The sequence below is a fragment of the Oryza brachyantha genome, chromosome 11 (assembly GCF_000231095.2).
Source record: "Oryza brachyantha chromosome 11, ObraRS2, whole genome shotgun sequence".
In the NCBI taxonomy this organism is placed as follows: Eukaryota; Viridiplantae; Streptophyta; class Magnoliopsida; order Poales; family Poaceae; genus Oryza; species Oryza brachyantha.
In genome coordinates, this window is record NC_023173.2 from 324,098 (window position 1) to 345,018 (window position 20,921).

At 40.3% G+C, this 20,921-nt stretch overlaps 3 protein-coding genes and 1 long non-coding RNA gene across 10 annotated transcripts; 3 read left to right on the forward strand and 1 right to left on the reverse strand.

Annotated features, from left to right (window-relative positions):
- Positions 1-3,770: 3,770 nt before the first annotated feature.
- LOC102717189 (uncharacterized) lies at positions 3,771-8,853 on the forward strand. Its single transcript, NM_001363640.1, is given in 3 exon segments — positions 3,771-4,310; positions 7,121-7,995; positions 8,084-8,853. Coding segments are annotated over 3 exon segments (1,725 nt in total). The 5' UTR covers positions 3,771-3,971; the 3' UTR covers positions 8,595-8,853.
- Positions 8,854-9,013: 160 nt separating this feature from the next.
- LOC121055721 lies at positions 9,014-11,148 on the reverse strand. 3 transcript variants are annotated; one of them, XR_005812716.1, is made up of 3 exons: positions 11,028-11,148; positions 9,561-9,727; positions 9,014-9,452 (listed from the first exon to the last, which is right to left on the reverse strand). It is a non-coding gene; the product is annotated as an uncharacterized LOC121055721 (long non-coding RNA). The 3 variants fall into 3 exon arrangements; XR_005812715.1 differs by having other exon boundaries at positions 11,036-11,147; XR_005812717.1 differs by having other exon boundaries at positions 11,057-11,094.
- A 178-nt stretch (positions 11,149-11,326) lies between these two features.
- LOC112543457 (uncharacterized) lies at positions 11,327-15,993 on the forward strand. 3 transcript variants are annotated; one of them, XR_005812685.1, is made up of 12 exons: positions 11,327-11,717; positions 12,443-12,589; positions 12,679-12,839; positions 13,524-13,659; positions 14,080-14,176; positions 14,272-14,372; positions 14,577-14,740; positions 14,824-14,895; positions 14,988-15,104; positions 15,189-15,291; positions 15,384-15,505; positions 15,588-15,993. XR_005812685.1 is itself a non-coding variant. In XM_040528521.1 (12 exons), the coding sequence occupies exons 1-12, from the start codon at positions 11,378-11,380 to the stop codon at positions 15,637-15,639; spliced, it is 1,605 nt and encodes a 534-aa protein (XP_040384455.1). In that variant the 5' UTR covers positions 11,327-11,377; the 3' UTR covers positions 15,640-15,993.
- Positions 15,994-17,195: 1,202 nt separating this feature from the next.
- Positions 17,196-20,428, forward strand: LOC102717469 (macrophage migration inhibitory factor homolog). Of its 3 annotated transcripts, none has more exons than XR_005812713.1 (5): positions 17,196-17,497; positions 18,331-18,474; positions 19,716-19,916; positions 20,005-20,118; positions 20,229-20,428. XR_005812713.1 is itself a non-coding variant. In XM_006662592.3 (4 exons), exons 2-4 carry the CDS (start codon positions 18,364-18,366, stop codon positions 20,262-20,264), a joined length of 348 nt encoding a protein of 115 aa, XP_006662655.1. In that variant the 5' UTR covers positions 17,204-17,497; positions 18,331-18,363; the 3' UTR covers positions 20,265-20,428. The 3 variants fall into 3 exon arrangements, 1 of the variants encoding a protein (XP_006662655.1); XR_005812714.1 differs by having other exon boundaries at positions 20,005-20,113; XM_006662592.3 differs by lacking the exon at positions 20,005-20,118 and having other exon boundaries at positions 17,204-17,497.
- Positions 20,429-20,921: the final 493 nt, after the last annotated feature.

Consider the following 20,921-nt stretch of genomic DNA (forward strand, 5'->3'; position numbering starts at 1 on the left):
AAAATCTATGATTTACGTGGTAGAAACAAAAATTGTGTTACATTGTAGTTAGTTTGTAAACTTTGGCCTGATTTACGTGATAAAGATCATATTTGCATGGTCTTCAAAAATCTTTCCAACCCGTGGCCAGATTTACATGGCCTTTTGGTGATTCCCGAGTGATGCACTACGGTACGTTTTTTTTTCTGATTTTCAAGCATAAAATCAAAACGACTCAAATAATTATCATTTTAAAAAAGAAACATCTCTAGGGCCATGGTAATTGAAGTTATGCAATGCAAATTTTGTGAAGATTTATTCATATTAAATAAGTATTTGGTTTGATAGATAAATGCTCATGTGAGAAGACAATCAATTCAATATGTTGAGGTCGTACATCGTGGCTATTAGCTAAGGAGATAGTAAAATACAATTCATGAGAACTCTTCACAATAAGGTCATTGAAATTATCACATATTAGATATGTTGAACGAAAGGACAGATAAGTTTTTATATTAAAAACCAGTAAATAAGCACAATAAGTGGGTTGTACCACGTGAGATATCGTTGTGTAATTAATAAAAAACCAACAAACAAATAAAATAAGAAGATTTACGTACCCAACAAATTCCAACAGCAACCAACCTAGATCAAATTTGTGTAATCAACCAAAGCCCAAACGAATCTACATCGTACCACCGCCTCTTTCTTCAACGGCCCCGGAACGCAGTGCCACGCACCTTCCTCCGGCAGCACCTCCTCTGGCACCTCTTCATTTGGTGTCTACCATGTAAACAAGACGATACGATGAGAACCCTCATTAACAGATCGAACGCATGAAACACAAAACCAACCTAATAAGGATAATATATCTTCATACTTTTTATGTGCGTAAGGTATATATACCATTATATTTACATCATTATCATTGATTATAATTTATTTCTATTGGTACCTTACCCCAGACAGATCAACGGCTCATGTCGCACTACCTTACTGTACCTTTAGATACCTCATAAGTCATAAACACCGTAAAATCCCTCTATTTTTTTATATAATTTTTATATAAAACATACATTTAGAAGCTTATGCAGCAGAGACTAAAAATCTAAAATCACTCGTTGGAAACGAACGTGGCCTTGGTTGGTTTTCCGTTCGTTGGTTCCGCAGCTTGTAGCTAGCCCATTTCGATCTTGGCCACCGTTGCTTAAGGGGTCGGTCGGTTTGTCAGCCCAGCCCAGCCCAGCCCAGCAGAAGGCTCACATCATCATATAATATAACTAGTGTTTATATTCTTCTGGGTCAAAGGTTCTTATCGATTATCATATATCGCTGAGAAGAGAAAAAGGCGTGTGTCGTAAAGAAATATGAAAAAAAAAAGGCTCTGCTGGTTAATGGTAAAGTGTCATGTAGTAACAATGGGGTGTGGAAAAAGCCAACATGTTTGCAAACGAAAAATAATTTATGTATAAAATTTTTATATACGTATTCTTAGCGATCTAAAATCCTAAAATGGAAAATAAACTTCAGTAAAAATATCAAAATCAACTCTAAATTTAAGATTAAATATTAAAATTTTGTCTTATAAACATAATCTAAAGAAAAAGGATGGAAGTAAAATGTTGATATGCAATTATGCATTGGAAAAAAAGTCCACGTGTGAATTCATACAAGATTAATTATCCTCTTAACTTTCCTGCTAGATTGAAGCCTGCATGTCTACACTTTGGAATGAAACCGTGTGTATAGACTTGTCACGAAGCATCGGCCTCCAATGAAAAACCTATTGGCAGCTAGCAAAAATCAATGGATATATAAGCCGTTGGTTCCAGTATTAATTAAAATTTTGAGTCTGAAGTGCCAAAATTGCACTGTCATACCTTTAGTGTTTTATGTTGTTAACTTTTTTAAACATACATATTTATAGAGTAAAATATGTATAAACATTTAATAAAAACATTTTAAAATATAGGCCCATGTACATGTACTTGCAATAGCAAGAGCTCTGCCTATATTAAATTAAGAAGGGAGCAAATGAGGTACAGAGGTTTGTACACGGAGCGATGGAAAAGGCAAAAAAGAAAAAAAACTAGAGAAAAGAAAAGGACAGCGGCTGGGGTGGTTCTAAATCTAATCGTATTACATACATCTGACATATATAGTCAACTGCAGCTGCCTGAGATCCTGTGAAACCAGAAAAGGAAATATACTTGCAAACACCTAGCTGTGCAATTAATCAGGTGAATTTAGATAACATTTGTTTGCCCGAGATGGTGTCTAAATAATGTCCCCTTGGTAGTTAATTAATTTACTAAGATATATTCGGTTGGTTTTGTTTAATGTGTGATCAGTTGCAAATGAAAATGAAGAGCATCGATCCAGAGTACGTAGTCCATCGATCCATGTATGTCACGCTTGCATATATGCACATTGCATCGGATTCCTCGATCTGCCTGTAGACATATATGCATATTGCAGATACAGTTGAGGGTAAAAACAAATTAGAGATGGATCCAATATATATCGTGTTGCTGGCTGCATCAATCGATCGAACGAATGATTGATCGATCCACTGAAACAGATCGATCTACCGCCGCCCCCATATGCAGTACATGGTTTTTTTCCAACTCTGGTTTTCGTGATTTGTTCACATGTTCATGTACATGACAAATTGGCAATCACTACTACAACGTACGTACAGATATCATTCCAAGTAGAAGCTATATATTATAATCTCATCTCTCCACTATAGATCGATCAGTTGCCTAGCTCGAAACTCAAAATTCAATTAGTCAATCTATTACTTAACCAGTTGATGATCAGCCAGGCTGAAGTACTGTTTGCCTCAAAGATGTTAAAAACAGCGAGAGATTATTGCTGTAATTGTTAAACATGAGATCGCATCAATGTCGTAAGTGATAATTTAAAAAAACCATGTCAATATATGATTTCAATAAAAAGAAAAAAGAAATAGTTTTTTATCATACTTAAGAAGGTATCTAATTTTTAGCGTAAAAACTTATATTTTATATAAGAGTTTTTTTTTATCATTCATAAGACTTAAGATACCGCTAGTGTCAGGACATAGAGTTTTTTTTTAACATTCTTAAAAAAGTACTTCAAAATACCTATTTTTCAGTGTAAAAATCTAGTACCTCGAAGTATCATAATTTTACATTTAAATTTTTGATACATAAATGTACTTTAAAGCTGATAAAAAGCCCAAGGACATAATACATCTAGGTATTACGTACATATATATACCAAAATTTTACACCTAATACCTCTATGTATCTTTTGAAGGACCATAAAATTTATCTTTAGATAAAAGTACATTGCAGGTACCAAACTTCTACGCTAAAAATTTGATACCCTTACGTAATCTAGATACTTTTTTTTTAGAAAGTAACATTTCTCAATTTTTTTAAAAACGGAGGCTTTCCCTCTATTCTAAAGCATAAGCATTTTTGATATTGCATTGTTTATGTTTTGGAACGAAGAGAATAATAACTAATTAAGGGAAAAGTATACACTGATGCATAAGGACTCCATGGTGTTGATGGGCAGTACGGAATCAGTACATGTGTATGCATAAAGAACATACATCTGGAATATTCTGTATGTATATGTGTGCATATAGAACACACTATAGAATATTTTGGGCAAGGAGCGAAGTTTGAGAGTGGCATAGTCTCAATCTGGCTGCATGTTTGTGTATATAAATTATGTACGTATGTATGTATAGCTAGGTAGCTAGGTGCTAAACTAATTAAGGAGATGGGTGAGTGAACGAGACATGTTTGTCTCGTTTATATTGAGATTGAGAGAGAGAAGAAGAAATATATAGTGAGGCGACAGCTAGGCGGCGAATCGACCTGCCTGCTGCATATATGGGTGGATATATATAGGAGCTAGCGCGCGGAGGAGAAGCAATGAAGAAGCTTAATTTGCTAGGTAGAGGGAATTAACCAAGAAAAGGCAGCAAGCTAGCCATGGAGGCATCGAACAGGAGGAGGGGTGGTGGTCGAGGAGGAGGCGGGCGGTGGGCGGTGCTGGTGGCGACGGTGTGGATACAGGCGGTGACAGGGACCAACTTCGATTTCTCGGCCTACTCGTCGGCGCTCAAGGCCTCGCTCGGGGTCTCGCAGGAGGCGCTCAACTACCTCGCCACCGCCTCCGACCTCGGCAAGGCCCTCGGCTGGTCCTCCGGCCTCGCCGTCGTCTACCTCCCGCTCCCCGGCGTGCTCCTGCTCTCCGCCACGCTCGGCCTCGCCGCCTACGCCCTCCAGTACGCCATCATCCTCGACCACCTGCACCTCCCCTACCCTCTCGTACGACACGTCTCTCTCTCTCTCTTCCTATTTACTTTTCTTTTCGACTACTGTATATTGATTTAGAGTAGCTTAATTGCCTTAATTATTACTCCACTTGTTCTTCTTCCATTATATATTACCCCTAGCTATATATGATCGATCTCTATATATATATATATATATATATATGAGAGTTTCATAGGCAATAAATAAGATGTCATATAGATATTTTTAACGATGTGGTAAAGTATTAATGAAAAAAGAGATAAAATGAGTTTCATGAAGATGAAACCTTCTGTACACTGTTATCTAGACAGCTTGTGTCTTACATGTAATCTAGAAAACAAGCATTGAGAGATGTGTGTTTTATCCTAGTTTTAAATTTTTAAGATGACATGTCACTCTAGGTAATTGTGTCCATAAAAATTACATTGAAGATGGCCTAATAAATACTGATTACGTGGATGTATAGAGGCCATGCCAGCAGCGATATATCATATATGTTTATGGTAGTAAAAGTAGAGTAATAGTGATGACGTTACTACCTACAGTAGAGTAGAGGCCACAAATAAGTTGCAATCACATATCACATTCCATGGACACAATTCTACGTCCCATTCCCATTCAAAATCGATGCTATGTTCCATCGCAGCCAAGCCAGAGCCACAACCTCTCGTTTTTACTTGGCCTACGCTTCTTTGGAATCGTCTGTAAGCTCTAACCTCCAATCAATCCATTACCATTTTCTCAATAAATGCACAGACTATACATAAAGTTAATAATAATATTATATGCACCAATAAGTTCATTATATATATCCGCGCGAGATAATTTATGCTGGAATTCATTCGCTCCTTCATATATACCAATATATATTCTCCATCTTACCAGCCTACACTATCACCTGCTAATAATTAATTAACCTGTACATATATTCCGTTTCAGTATTATTTAACAACTATACTAACCAACAAAACCGGCACATGCATCAACCACAAGGTTCTCAAGTAATAAGCAGATTCCATTATTTTCTTTTTTCAGAAGATAAACTAATTAAACCATAGTGTATCCAGTATATATTCCAACCTGCAGACAACAATGAAAGATGTCTTATTTAATTGTTCCTCTCTTCTCCTTTATTTTCAGAAATCCCACTTTCAAAATATGAAGGGCCAAAAATAAAGAGTTGCACACGACAAAAGAAACAACAAACAAACACGGGCGTGCTTACCCCTACTCAATAGTGAATAGCATTCACGGTCTGACCGGACTCCCTAACGCTCCAGCACTGTTGAACTGCAAAACTAAAATTCATTCCTTCAACTATCATGCTATGCTTCCCTTTCTAATACAACATCCAGATAGCTCTGTCCTTCATTACATTTAAAAACCTACCATCAACATGCCACTGTCATGTACATTACATCACTGCTGCATTATTGGCACCTTGCATTAATGCCTTCTTGCCGAACTATCAGTTTCAGATTTAACTATAAAAAACAGTTCAGCTTCAATCCAGCTTTGACTAGCAGATGAGCCAGCTATCACTCTTCCTACAAATGGACACTGTATCCCCTTCTTTTGGTTTCTTGCTGACATGCTGCTAGGTGATAATGCCAAGCCTTCAACTTCTCCATCATAAACAGTAGCAAGAAAGAAGCAACAAGCCCTTTTTATCTGTTACAGTAACCAAATAGTATGAACAGATTCATGGTTTCTAAGCCTATAACTAATCAACCAGTGAGTTCACCAAGTTCCATTGCCACCATATACTTGACTTGTTGTAATAAATCTTCTTAGACTGCATAGCTCACAGAAATAAGCTGTCCTGGTTCTTTTGTGAAATTAAAATAGCCTGCCCATTTCTTTTCTGAAGCTAAAACAACCTGCCTAGGCAAAGGTCAGCGAATTACACCTGGTAGAAATTCTCCGACTGGCCAACGTTTTCTTTTCTGAAACCAAACAACCCGCCTTAAGAAAGCATGGTCCTCCCAACCGCCAAACAATCCCTCTAAAACAGAAGCGACATCAGCCTAGAACAAAGGTTCTAACACACAAAAGCATTGCTCGCGTGTCAGCCATAAATGTGAGGACAACTGCAACATCACAAGCCTATTGCATTGCATTTTCAGTACTGAAAACAGCACCATCAACCTGCTCCTTCTTCACATATTCTTCCCTGGGCAGGTCCTTCAATAGCAGTAGGAAGCAAAACATCCTTTTTATAGATGAGGAAGCACTGCATAACATCCTGATGAACAAAAAATACCAATTAGATCGCAGAATTATAACCAACGATCGATGTTACAGTTTCTGCAACTGTACATAACACATGCTTCCACACGCTATTCGAAGCAGCAAATCAGGATTATCACTTTGTTGTACAGTACTTTGCATACCAGTATAATTCATAACTCCCAGAACGCTTTAGACTTCTTTGATTTCCAAGCCATATGGTCAAGTGGATAACAGCTGGGGACCTTAGGTAATACAACAGCTTCCTTATCCCTTCAGCCACATACAGGTACACAGATAGGGCAATCTATTAATATGGCAGAATTGGCTAGGACACACGGGTGATAGAAGCATAAAAGGTCTAGCAAACAGAGGATTGCTGCCAAATATGAAGAGAAATCTTCCATACATAAAACCAAGATGTATGAACTGATAATTAGTGCATAACGAATTCGCTGGTAGGCATGTTTTCCTTTAACTTCCATCAATTGTATTATACCAGCGATGCATGAATAATGTTTTTAAATGCTTGGGCTTACTAAACTAAGGTAACCAACTGATTGCCTAATTTGGAATCATGTATTACATTGCAGGTGTTCTTGGTCTGCCTGGTAGCAGGTTGCAGTATCTGCTGGTTCAACACAGTATGCTTTGTGCTATGTATACGCAGTTTCTCCTCGAGCAATCGCCCACTGGCCCTCTCCCTCTCCATAAGCTTCAATGGGCTAAGTGCTGCATTCTACACCCTCTTTGCCAATGCCCTATCCCCCTTTTCCCCATCTGTGTACCTCCTCCTCAATGCCATTGTTCCTCTTGCCGCATCTCTTGTTGCGCTGCCAGCAATCCTCCTCTGCCACCCGCATGATGGCCACCTCCACATTGTGCCCAAGCATGACAAACATGTCTTTCTTGGTCTCTACATCCTTGCGTTCATCACTGGTATATATCTAGTGATCTTTGGCTCTTTCACCACAACAAACTCCACTGCATGGGCAGTCCTTACAGGCGCCATCATCCTCCTCGTTCTCCCTCTCATCATTCCTGCATCCTCCAGTTGCTTCCACATGGGCACACATACCCCTGATCCTGCAGTTCCACTCAACCACGATGATCCACAAAGACCACTTTTGCTCAATAATGATCATCGTACAGAATCTAATGACATGATGCAGAAGAGAGTGGAACACCAGATGCAGGATTGTTGCTTGGGGGTAATACTGGAGAAGGGACGCATGTTAGTTCTTTGTGAGGAGCACAGTGCAAAGAAGCTCATCCGATGTGTTGACTTCTGGTTATACTACACAGCCTACTTTTGTGGTGCCACTGTCGGGCTAGTGTACAGCAACAACCTGGGGCAAATTGCACAATCATTTCACATGCAATCTCAGCTCACCATGCTTCTTGCTGTCTACTCCTCCTGCTCCTTCTTTGGCCGGCTTCTGTCTGCACTCCCAGACTTTCTTCACAGGTACCTCTGTCTTGTTCTATATACTTGCATGTATCCTAACCCTCACCAGCTGGCCGGTAAACTAACTATATAAGGAATTTGCATGCAGGAAGGTTTCATTTGCTCGGACAGGGTGGCTTGCAGCTGCGTTGGTTCCCATGCCAATGGCGTTCTTCCTAATGTGGAAATTGCACGATATAAACACTCTGGTAGCAGGAACAGCAGTAGTTGGCCTAAGCTCAGGTTTCATCTTTGCTGCAGCAGTGTCAGTAACATCTGAGCTCTTTGGACCAAACAGCATTGGCATGAACCATAACATCCTCATCACCAACATCCCACTAGGATCACTACTATACGGTCAGATTGCTGCCTTAGTATATGATGCAAATGGCCTAAAGATGTCAGTAATAGACAACCGCAATGGAATGATTGAAACTACGGTGGTGTGCATGGGGGCAAAGTGCTATTCGACCACATTCTTCGTGTGGGGATGTATCACATTGTTGGGGTTGGTTTCAAGCATAATCCTATTCTTCAGAACAAGAACAGCCTACACTGCTGCTGCTGGTCAGCAAGTTGTAACCACCTTAGCCAAGTTTCGAGATGACAGAACTCCTTGATATGTTCCTCACTGCTATGGAATCATGGCTAGTTTGTACATGTTTTGATTGAGTTCTAGGTGACCTGGGCTAGTAGATACTAGATAACATACATGTAAAAAAATCATCACAGAGAAAGAAGCGGATTAGCATCTTCTGAGAAGCAAAAGTGACGGATGAAGTTCCATTTACAGGGCATTGATGTTGACATTCAAGATGCCATGAAATTAATTTTGAATGATTGTTTCTAGCATAACTCATAAAATCAAGAACATTTCTCAAGGTTTAGTCTTGTGCATGATGCAGTTATGAAATTGGATGCCTCTGCCTGACATGTTAGGTTAGTGCCTAAAATCAGAACCAAGAAAACTAGCTGGTTCAATGAAAGAATCAAATTAAGCAAGAAATTCATACATGAAAAACATACTTCAGTAAAGCAATTTAGCAAACACATGAAAAAGGTAGTAACTGTAGCACAACAAAATAGACTTATTTGACCTCTCCAAGACTATAATTTCATTGTTATTATGGGACATCAGATAAAGATGGCATGCCATCTGCATGTATGAGTGTTGAAATAAACAAACAAGACATACGGGGGTATTCTTTGAAAGCATTTGTAGAAGCACCATCCAACAATTTGAAAGGTGATAATACTGCTTAACCTACTGTGAAAATGCCACATCCAAATTACCTCATGAAGGGCTACAAATGAAGGGTGGCAATGCAGTTTATAGAAGTGTGGCCCACGAATCTAGGATTGTCTTTTCTCTTGTTCATCATGCTTCCGCCATGGATTCAAGGCTTCTCTCATAGCTTGAGCCTCTGGGCTGCTTTCCCATGCTCTTTTTTCTGATTCCAACACAGTTACCTTCTCATCTGTAGCACAGAACCAAATAGAAAATAGCAATTGATATTAGCATGAAGCGATGAACACAAGGAACAAAAAAGATCATTTTCTTAGCAGGGGTTGGAATAGGGACACACAGAAGCCAGTGTGGATCATGAAGAGCTCCATGGCAGCGCCTATGGTCGCGCCGCCAGCTGCGATCTTGAGGTACCAACCCAGGAACTTCATATCCTCCCGTCTGGCCGAAACACAATGCGGATGCACAGATCTTTTTTACTCTCGGACCCCCTTCTGCTCTTGCAAGCTGCCACATCCAAAAAGGCCAGTCAATCAAATGAGTGAACCACGGCAGACTCAGGCATTTTTTGGGATGGGTATCCAGAGTTAACACAATTTCTAAGGAAAACTACGGATGGCATTCTGTTAGCTTGAACATTTTAGTAGCTATCAATCAAAACTATTATATTTATATATAGATTGTGCAGAGGTACAGGGGTGAGGGGAAGCCAAAAGGATCTTAGATATTACAACATGCGAGGAATTTGTTTTCCCAATATACTAGGCATTGCTGTGTAAAACTATTTGTGCTGCAAGGGGGCCACATAGCATATGAACAGTGGAAGGCTAAATGTTTATAATCACATCACTGAAAACAGAATGTTCATAGTAGGAACGCCTTTATTTTTACAAAAAATCACAGAGACTTAGTTTAGCTTCGTGATCATTGACATACTGCTCCCCCCTGCCATTCCTTTGCTTATTCTTCACTTATTTCATCGTGGTGAGACATAACATTTAATTGAACAAAATACTCTAGACGCTAGCGGTTGCTACTAGAAGAAATAATGAACAGAATAATCTAGACATTAGTGGTTGGTACTAGAAGAATTAACAACCAATGGTTTCAAATCTAGAGTAATTCTTCAAAAAAATAAATAAAAGCTCCGTGGTGTACATCTCACAGAAGAAGATGGAAGCACATTCCATGATTGAGAAATGCAGTGGCATAGCCAAGAAATTTTCAATGGGTAGTCCTGTCCAAACTCCAATGTTGCAAGTTGACGTGATATAAAAGAAATTGAACACCGCAATCACATATATGGGTAAAAATTTAGTAAAAATATGATAGAATACCGAATTAACATATTACAGCATCAATAATCCACTAATTTAACAAGTTTGAAATGTTCAAATACTACAACATAGATAGTCTAAATACAAAAAATGTTACACAAATAAAAATAGCCCAATAAAAATTCTATAATAACAATTGACAAGTAAATAATGAGATGTTGTAATCTGTAAGTCTATAACAAGTAAAAAAATTACAATTGCACGTGAGTAGAACCATAATTTTCATTCTAGCAACAGATTGAAATTTAATTAGTGAGTAGTGAGTACTAGTTACTACTAACCAGTAAGGGCTTACTTAGATTTTTAGACACTAACTACTAATCTACTCCCTCCGTTTCACAATATAAGACTTTCTAGTATTGTCTAAACTATATATATTTATTAATTAATGAATTTAGACTAAGTTACAAAGTTTTATAATATGAAACGGAGGTAGAGTAAATACAGAGAGACAGCACTCAACCACTCACTGACTCACAGCCACAGGTTCACCGCTCACAGAAGACAGGGAGAGGCCGGCCGGCGGCACCGGACGCGGGGCTTCGGGCGAGGCGGCGAGCAGGCTGGCGGCGGTGGCGGTCGTCGGCCAGCCAGGCCCGGGGCGGCGGCGGCGGCGGCAATTGAAGCGAGAGGAGGATGGAGAGAGAGAGCTCCTCGGAGTAGGAGTACGCATCTTGACGCAGCGAAACGGACGCTGCAGATCATCCCATCATGGTTTGAGGTTACGGCCCACCACAGGCCGGCCCAACACCACAAAATATCGCTGCTCTGCTCGGTGTGGCACTCGCACCACACGCTCTCGCCTCGCGACGCCACCGCCATGGCGGCGACCTCGCCGCCGATCAGGTCGCTTTTCCTCACCCCTTCTCCAGCGCTCAGCCGTATCTCCTTTCCTTCCTACCGCCCACACCGCCGCACTGCTCCTCCTCCCGCTCGGTGCCGCCGGACGAAGCCGCCCGTGCTAGACGAGGAGCGGCTCCAGAGGGAGACTTCACCGGACGCCAAGGCCGATAGGAACGATGGACGAGAGAAGATGCGCGGGTGGTTCACGCTTGATGACATTGGAATGGATATCCTCACCATCGCCTTGCCTGCTGTGCTCGCCCTCGCCGCCGACCCCATTACGGCGCTCATCGATACCGCCTTCGTTGGTCATGTTGGTAAAGGACCTTGCTTCCTTACTTAGGGGTGGTTTAGTTTAGCCCCGTGTCACATCGAATATTTGGACACTAATTTGAAGTATTAAACATAGACTAATAAAAAACTAATTTCAAATTCCATAAATAAGTGGTAATCCACGAGACGAATTTTTTAAGCCTAATTAATCCATAATTAGAGCATGTTTACTGTAGCATCATATAGGCGAATCATAGATTAATTAGGCTCAATAGATTCGTCTCGTGAATTAGCCCAAGATTATGGATGGGTTTTATTAATAGTCTACGTTTACTATTTATAATAGGTGCCCAAACATTCGATGGGACAAGGGGCTAAAGTTTAGCCCCTTGTCCCAAACACCCCCTTACTTTTAAGTTTTCATAAATTCTATCTACATTTATGGAACCAGAGGAAATGCTTCATTTTGGAGTGAGCTCAGTTTCTTGCGTCACTTCTTCACAGTGAATTAGGCAAACTGAGTTGGAACTCTTGATAAATATGGGAACATGTGAAATTATCCTGTCTGTGAAATCAATCTTTACATGCTGTAATGATTTCAATTCTCAACTTAGAAGAGAAGTACTCTTGCTTGTATCTGTTTCTTTGTAATAGTGTATTGCGAAGGAACATTTTTCCTATAGAACTATGGTTGGAATTTGAGATCTGTTGAACTTACTTAAAGAAAATGCTGAGCACAAGACTTGACGGGTTTCAACTCATTCAACAGGCTCGGCTGAACTTGCTGCCGTTGGAGCATCCATTTCTATCTTCAATTTGGTATCCAAGCTGCTCAATGTGCCATTGCTCAACGTCACCACATCCTTTGTTGCCGAGCAGCAGGCAGTGGATGCCGATCATAATAGCTCAATACAAAGTAAACAATTTGTAGACCTTATTTGCTTTTTAAAAATTAAAATAACTCCTTGTTTGCACAACACTGATTAGTGTTTAGTCCTCACATAGAAGATGAGATTTCGAGCCCACAAGAAAAGGCAGGTGAACAAAGGAAGTTTCTTCCAGCTGTCTCAACATCCTTGGCTCTAGCTGTTGGCATCGGATTGATGGAAACGGTGACACTGATCCTTGGGTCTGGGACACTAATGGACATCGTCGGTATAACTGTTGTACGTAAGACTAATTTATCTCCACATTCAGATATCTGGGATTCATCTATTCTCTGAAACATAGTGCTAGTTGTGGGTGTTCTTTACGGTGTATCATGGTTGTTGATATCTAGAGTCTAAATCCTGTGTACAACTGATAGCTAGGTGAATCAGGTGCCACATTTTGTGTTTCATGTCTTGAGTATTCATCTTGATGCATATAACTTATGCTTCAAAAACGTTTTCACACCTGTTTTATGTGCTTTATTATTCAAGGTTTCAGCTGATAATAAGGGATCAGGCAGCGGTCTTTGATTAATGTGTGAATATGAAACCAAAGTACAATTTACATTTTTAAGAAATTAGAATGAGAGTATGAGACTATACCAATATTTGGATAATGTTGTATCCTAAGATTGACTATCTTGTATTACTTATTTATTGACACCAGCATATTACAGAGCACAAAATATTTACCTAACAGGCCCTTGAAAAAGAACACCCTAAAAAAGAGTGCTTTTAGGCATCAGCCCTCTAAAAAAATTTGGGGGACCACATTTTTTCTGTAACATCTGTTGTCCGTTGGTTTATCCATTTCACACTTAAGGCTATGTAACCTTGGAATTATTCTAAATAATTCTTTATTACACATCTAAGTTCTTTATACTCTGGCTTCAACATAAGTTCTCTGTACAACCTACACAGGATTCACCAATGCGTATACCAGCAGAACAATTTCTTATTTTAAGGGCATATGGTGCACCACCAGTCATCGTAGCACTTGCAGCACAGGGTACTTTTCGTGGATTCATGGATACAAAGACACCGTTGTTTGCTGTGGGTAAGACAATGTATGGAAACTCTTCTGGATGAAATAATTGGGATTTGGGTGCCTTACAATTCTTCCATTCTGCATTTGGACTTGCATAGTCGCTTTCAATCTGGTGTTTGAATATCAACACTTGTTGTTTCAGTCCATGTATAAATTTTCATGATGCAATTTGATTGATAATGCAGATGGACTGAAAATTAATTCTGATGTGCATCTTTTAGTTGTTTATAAGTTTTGTGCTAGCTATTAAGTTGAAAATAATTTAAATTTCTGAGCATGTGTTCTGAAATCTTGTCTGATGCATATGATCTTCTGTGGTTATTCAAGTATAGTTACATATATTTGTTGTTACTATGTTTGTCTTCTTATTTAAGACAAGAAATTTATTTGACTTCAAATGATAAGAAACTAATACTCTGATGCATACAGTTGCTGGTAACCTAGTGAATGCATTGCTGGATGCTATATTTATTTTTCCACTTGGTCTAGGCGTAAGTGGCGCTGCATTGGCAACAGTGACTTCTGAGTATGTTGAGACTTCACAACAATATTACATTTTTCTTGATTTGGAGTCTCTTCACTTCTCTTAATTCTTTTCATAATTTACTTGCATGGATTTAGGTATTTGACAGCGTTCATCCTCCTCTGGAAGCTAAATAGCAGAATGGTTCTGTTCTCATGGCATGTCATTGCTGGAGACATCGTCCGTTACCTAAAATCTGGTTGGCCAATATTCCTCACGTTCATTTACAAATACTTTACAAATGGTGGTTTTTGTTTTCTTGTAAGAAAACGTTGTTCTAAATGAACAGACGAAAAGTATCTACAAGCTCCAGCCCCATTTCGTACTTGCTTTATCAAACAAGTTTCGTTTTGTTGTACTATACCTCTATTGAAAAACCAGTTTAATAAGCATGATTCTCTAGGTGCACTGCTAATTGCAAGAACCATAGCAGTAGTCCTGACATTCACAGTGTCAACATCCCTGGCTTCCAGGGAAGGGCCTGTTCCAATGGCTGGCTATGAGATATGTTTGCAGGTGTGGTTAACAATTTCTCTGCTCAATGATGCACTCGCTCTTGCTGGTCAGGTATGTACATTTACAGGACCAGGCCTTTAGTTTCTAGCCTCTAATGTTTATGTTTGCCTGTAAAGTGTTTATACATAACGCAGGCTCTACTCGCGAATGAATATGCAAAAGGAAACTATAAGAAAGCCCGTGTTGTCTTATACAGAGTTCTGCAGGTAAGACGAAATTGAAATATTATGTTATCAAATGCATGACATTTATCCTCTACTTTTCGCTTGCTTGGACCTTCATACTATTTTTAATGCAGGTTGGAGGTGTAACTGGCGTAACACTTGCTACAGCCTTATTCCTTGGGTTTGGATATTTGTCCATGCTGTTTACAGATGATCCGGCAGTATTAGACGTTGCTCGAACTGGAGTCTGGGTAATGACCATTCCGAGGAGTCGACACTTAATTTCTCAAGTAATATGCAACGATTTTATAGTAACGATTGATGAATTTTTGCAGTTTGTCACTGTTTCTCAACCGATAAATGCTGTTGCTTTTGTGGCTGATGGGCTCTACTATGGTGTTTCTGACTTTAGTTTCGCGGCATACTCTACGGTTCAGAGTTCTAGCCTTATCCTGTCCCATTCCCATCGTATTGCTATCTGTTATAGCTGCTGCAACACCCAAGCCATACTAATATATTTGCTGTTTCAGTTATTGGCGGGGGCTGTCTCATCAGCAGTAATGCTTGTGGTCGCTCCTAAGTTTGGTCTTGGTGGCGTCTGGGCTGGTCTTACTCTATTTATGAGTTTGCGAGCAATTGCTGGGTTCTGGAGGTAGTAATGAATCATTACTTTGGGAGTAGGTCAGTTTCGTTATAAACCAAAGTGGTGACTTGAGTGATTTTGTGGTTTTCAGGTTAGGGAGCAAAGGCGGACCATGGAAAATAATCTGGTCTGAAACTGAATAAAGTTAAAGGATGTAATGATGTATGCTCAATAATTCGATTAATCTCCCACAGTAACATTAAGGAGAAAGACAGATAACTGCTGGTCAATCCAGTGAAAGATTTTTTTTTTTCGTTAGGAGATGACAGACAGGGTACTCTTGTAGTGATTTGGTTAGAAGTAGGTGTAATACTTGTTGCTGGCTCTTGATAGATAGTATTGTAGCCCTATTTATTTGGATTGCTATAGGAAATTGGTTCAACTTGTACAGTACTGTTTATAGAATAGATGCCCTGTATACAAGAAAACTGAAAGCTGATGCATAGAGACACATTCAGAGCCATCCATGTAATGTAAATGAGAGACATTTGGTGGAATTTTTGCTCCCTGGTGATATTTGTCGGAATGATGTAATGCCCTCTGGATTTGAATTTTTAATTTATATATTTTTATTAAAAACTAACAAACATAGATTTTTGTTTTAAAAATTCAAAACTAGACCCCCAACGCCTAGCTAGTATATATAAAATGCCTACTAGCTAGACAATATATCTGACGTGATAATTAAAAGAGAGAGGGAGCCACCGATTTTGCAAACGTCTTCCTTACCACCCACCCTATTAGTTGGTGTGTTTATTTACTCTAATGGAACCACCCGTAAAATCGTCCCTCCTCTCTCTCTCTTCACTCATGGGCGAGAATATTTTGTAAGTGGCCCCTTAATATCCAGTAGGTGGGTATTAAGGGAGCTGGCTACAAATGTGACGAGCATAGACGATTACAAATGTGACGAGCACAAATATGACGAGCATAGACGATTACAAATGTGACGAGCACAGACGGCTACAAATGTGACGAGCATCGTTATCCGCCTATCAACAGTCGTTTGCCACATTAGATATATTGCTCATCTAGTGACTATTATATATATATCACCTACTAGTTGGATGTTGGGGTTTAGTTTTGTTATTTTTTAAATAATTTTTTTTGTTAATTTTAATAAACAATGTATGAATAGCTCAGGCAGTTTTGATGCCCCTGCAAAGCTGGCAACATAAAAACATCTTAGTCAATAGTGCCACTGTAACTGAAAGGCCCAATAAACTTCAAGCAATAGTGCAGTGTTGGATAGCAACACAACACCACTATACTAAAATAGAACAGAGAGGCATACGACGAAGGAAGAAAACGGATAATATGCCACTCAGTTCGCATAGGTTCGATGAAATGCCACTCCTATAATAGAACCGGATAAAATATCATTCATACGTCGTTAGCCAGATATTTTGCCACTCCAACAGTTTAAACCATTTTATTTACAATTTTATTATTTTCTTCTCTCTACCATATGCGAAATGACGTAATTGCCCCTGGGGCAAATCAACAGATCGGTCTCTCTCTCTCTTACTCCTCCCATCGTGCTCTCTCTCCCTCAAGCAAACAGATCGAGCTCGTCGCTGGAACGCCGGTCGCCGCCCCGCCGCCCCGCCATCGGCCCCCGGCGCCGCCCAGCGCCGCCGCCGGCCCCACCTGCTCGCCTCCCCGCGCTCCTCCCCCTCTCCACCTCCATCGCCGGGCCCGCCGCCGCCAGGAGCCTCCATCGCCGGCCGCCGCAGCTCCATCGCCCGACCCCGTCGCCGCCTCCATCGCCGGCCGCAGCTTCTGCCTCCACGCTCTCCCCTCTCCTTTCCACCTGCTCTGCTGGCCGGGCGCGTCCACCGCCGGCCGCCGCTGCTCCGTCGCCGGCCCCGCCGCCGTCCGGCGCCTCCACCTCCATTGCCGACCGCAGCTAATCGCCTCCCCGCTCTCCCTCCCCCTCTCGACCTGCTAACTGAACGTACTAGGTTGGTCGCTTGATTCCAGTCGGCGACCTGCTAGAAGGTGAGAAATCAGAACTGGAAAGAGTATATATTGGTTGTACTGACTAATTGCATTAAACCCTAATTGTTTGTACAGACTAATTGCATGTGTTGATCTAGATGCAATGAACTGACAGCATGAGTTCAAATTGCAAAGATGTGTCCTTAGGGTAAAATACTTCACTGTTGTTGGCACTTTATGTTTTCATCGAGTTAGAAGGAGCCAACTTATGGGTTTTTTTTGTTCAATTTGTTTAGGTTTGATTTAGATGAACTATCTAGAGTAGATGCTCAATTGGTGGAGTATGGATCGAATTCAGCTTCAGCAGTTTCAGCTGTAGCTACTGAACATCTAGATAATTGTACAAGCGTGCCTTCATTTCTTGAGTATGGGTGCAGTCCACAACAACAATCAATTCAATTTGTTGATTGGGATAACTTGGAGATCGAGGAAAGAGAAGATGACGAGGGAAGGAGTCCGGTCATAAGTGATGACCAATTATTTGTGCTTCTAGGCTTAACGAATGAAGATGAAAGGGCAAATAAGTCTGCACAAGTTGATGAATCAAATAGGGCACAGCGATCTGTTAATTTGGTGGCAGAGAACACGCACAGGCAGAGCACAAGCATGCATGCACACAGCGATCTGTTGATTTGCCCCAGGGGCAATTTTGTCATTTCACGTATGGTAGAGAGAAGAAAACAATAAAATTGTAAATAAAATGGTTTAAACTAGTTAGAGTGGCAAAATATCCGGCTAACAACATATGAAGTGGCATTTTATCCGGTTCTATTGTACGAGTGGCATTTCATTGAAGCCACGCGAACTGAGTGGCATATTGTCTGTTTTCTCAGAGTGAAGGTGCCAGGAGGAGGAGGAAGAAGAAGATGCCTTGCCTCAACGTGTCCACGAACGTGAACCTGGATGGGGTTGACACCTCCGCCGTCCTCGCCGACGCCTCCAAGACCGTCGCCACCATCATCGGCAAGCCTGAGGCCGTATGCTCTCTATTCCTCGTCTTCTCTACCTGTCCTAGCTACCATCTAGGTTTAGGCTTGTTTCTCCATAGGGATGTTCTCAGTCCTTGTAGGTGTGCTCTGTTCTTCGCTTGCATCTACTTCTACCTTTTAATCTGGCACCTTAGTGGATTATCACTCTCTTGTCTGCTGATTCAACCTGCTGCTGCTCGAGGGGGACTAGGGTATAGGTGCCCATCTATCTTTGACCTTGTATCTGTTGACTGTTACGATTTGGGAAATTTTATCTTTAAGTGTTCAACTCTGAACTAGTATCAAGTATGGTGATGTTCACATGTGAATATGGGACTGTGGGAATACAACCAACTCTGATAGGAGGTAGTTCGAGTGAGCGACTGGGAGAGGGTCTTGGAATTCCTTCACAAACTTTCTTGTTCTTGTCAATAGGAAACCATTAATTGCATGAAAACCTGGCAGTTTTCTTTCGATTACGCCTAGACTGCCACAATTCCTAGATTGCTTATTCTTTTTCCACATCAAATCGTCGTCTTTTGGATTTTTCTATCTGGTTCAGCAAAGAAAAAACGATCTTTTGTGCAGAATCCTAATATAATAACATCAAAGGGGGTCCTTTTTCCTGGATTATTGCTTGCTTTGGTCACCATGTGTTGCAAATTGAAATGGATGAGCAATCTTGGCAAAAGTAAATTAGCTGAAGCTGAACTAATCTAGCTTTCCTGCAATAAGGGTCATGTACATTCAGTTCAAATTTACAGTCTTGTATGTTAGTGGTATCTATAACCACTTACTCAGAATTTTACTTTTTCCAAGAATAGTTTGATTTCATGTCCTTCTTCTAAATAAGTATTCTTCTGGAAGCTACCGACACTAGAGATTTATTGTTGGAGTGATATTTAATTTATCAGAAATAGCTAGCGTTGTTTCTAGTGTACCAGACATAGCTAGATTTGTTTTTACTGGAACCAAATGTGATAGCAAAATGGCTGATTTGCTGTTAGCGAACTAGAATTTTTTACTTAGAACATGACATGAGTTATCTCATTATAATCTATGAATTATGATCCCACCCCACAATGAAGCTCTTTTAGTCACACCATGTTGCTTGGTGGAGTTCAAGATGATGTAAGACTGCACATTGTCAGACTTGTCTTATGTAAAATTGAGAATTAAGTTCAATACGCTATTTTGCATCTTGTTGTTGAGATACTAATTAGAATTCTTAATGCTTATTCCTCCCACAGTATGTAATGGTTATTCTTAAGGGTTCAGTGCCTATGGCATTTGGAGGTACACAGGAGCCTGCGGCTTATGGTGAGCTGGTTTCCATTGGAGGGCTGAACCCTGATGTCAACAAGAAGCTGAGTGCTGGCATTGCCTCTATCCTGGAGTCAAAGCTGTCCATTCCCATGTCCCGTTTCTACCTCAAGTTCTACGATTCCAAGGTAAGCTACCCCCTTTATTGTTGACTGTTCATTCATGGGTCTAGATTAACATAGTCATATTTCTCATAGCATCTGTGCTCTTTGTTAGGCCCATCCTGCACAAGAACATGCTCAATGTTTGCATGCTTTGCATCAAGAATAGATCAGTGTAAATGGCCATCTGTTTTCTGTTGAATAACATCATATTGACTTTTGCAGTTAGGTATTTTCTGTATTTGACAAATGACAATATCCTTGGCACAGTACATATACTCTTCCATGGTAATTTTGAGCGCTTATAAATCCCTTCCCTTTATAATTTTTTTTCTGTAGCGCTCGGACTTCGGATGGAAGGGCACCACCTTTTAGGTTAGGTCGTATGCGTTGAAGGTGCGTGAAGCCTAAAAATTGGTAGTATCTTGTTCATTGCCTGTCTGAGGACAATGTTGTCACATGTATCAGTCTAATGGCTGCAAGTCTTGATGTGAACATGGAAATATGCAGTGAATGAAACTTGGCATGCTTTAGAGCAATGTGATGTGTTTGCCTATCAAGGTTGGCCCTGTATTATGTTTGTGGTAAGTGTGTGGGCTGACGTAAGGTTGGTTGGCATTTTAGCTCACAGAATTATCCAAGAGAGGCCCTGCTGAGACCCTTGACCACAGCAGGTTAACGCGTTACAGGGCATGCATCTGCATTGACCAAATGCTGTTTATTTTTCACGGCAGATTTTTCGTCCTAGGGCAGCAGGGGCAGGAAGCGCAAGTTAAGGCGCCGTTTAGATTAAAATTTTTTTTGGGAGAAATGTCAGATGTTGGAAGGGATTTTGTGACTCGAATGAAAAAAACGAATTTTACGGTTAGCCTACAAATTTTTTGAGCCTAATTAATCCATCATTAGCACATGTTGGTTACTGTAGCACTTATGGCTAATCATGGACTAATTAAACTTAAAAGATTCGTCTCAAGATTTCTTCCGTAACTATGCAATTAGTTTTTTGGTTCATCCATGTTTAGTGCTTTATTT

Bases quoted from the DNA above. Each gene is read 5' to 3' on its own strand.
- LOC102717469 (XM_006662592.3), top strand. From the start codon at position 18,364: ATGCCTTGCCTCAACGTGTCCACGAACGTGAACCTGGATGGGGTTGAC. The intron at 18,475-19,715 runs GTATGCTCTCTA...TTCCTCCCACAG, and splicing joins TCATCGGCAAGCCTGAGGCC to TATGTAATGGTTATTCTTAA. The intron at 19,917-20,228 runs GTAAGCTACCCC...TTTTTTCTGTAG, and splicing joins TCAAGTTCTACGATTCCAAG to CGCTCGGACTTCGGATGGAA.
- LOC112543457 (XM_040528521.1), top strand. From the start codon at position 11,378: ATGGCGGCGACCTCGCCGCCGATCAGGTCGCTTTTCCTCACCCCTTCT. The intron at 13,660-14,079 runs GTAAGACAATGT...TGATGCATACAG, and splicing joins GACACCGTTGTTTGCTGTGG to TTGCTGGTAACCTAGTGAAT. The intron at 15,105-15,188 runs GTAATGACCATT...GAATTTTTGCAG, and splicing joins TTGCTCGAACTGGAGTCTGG to TTTGTCACTGTTTCTCAACC.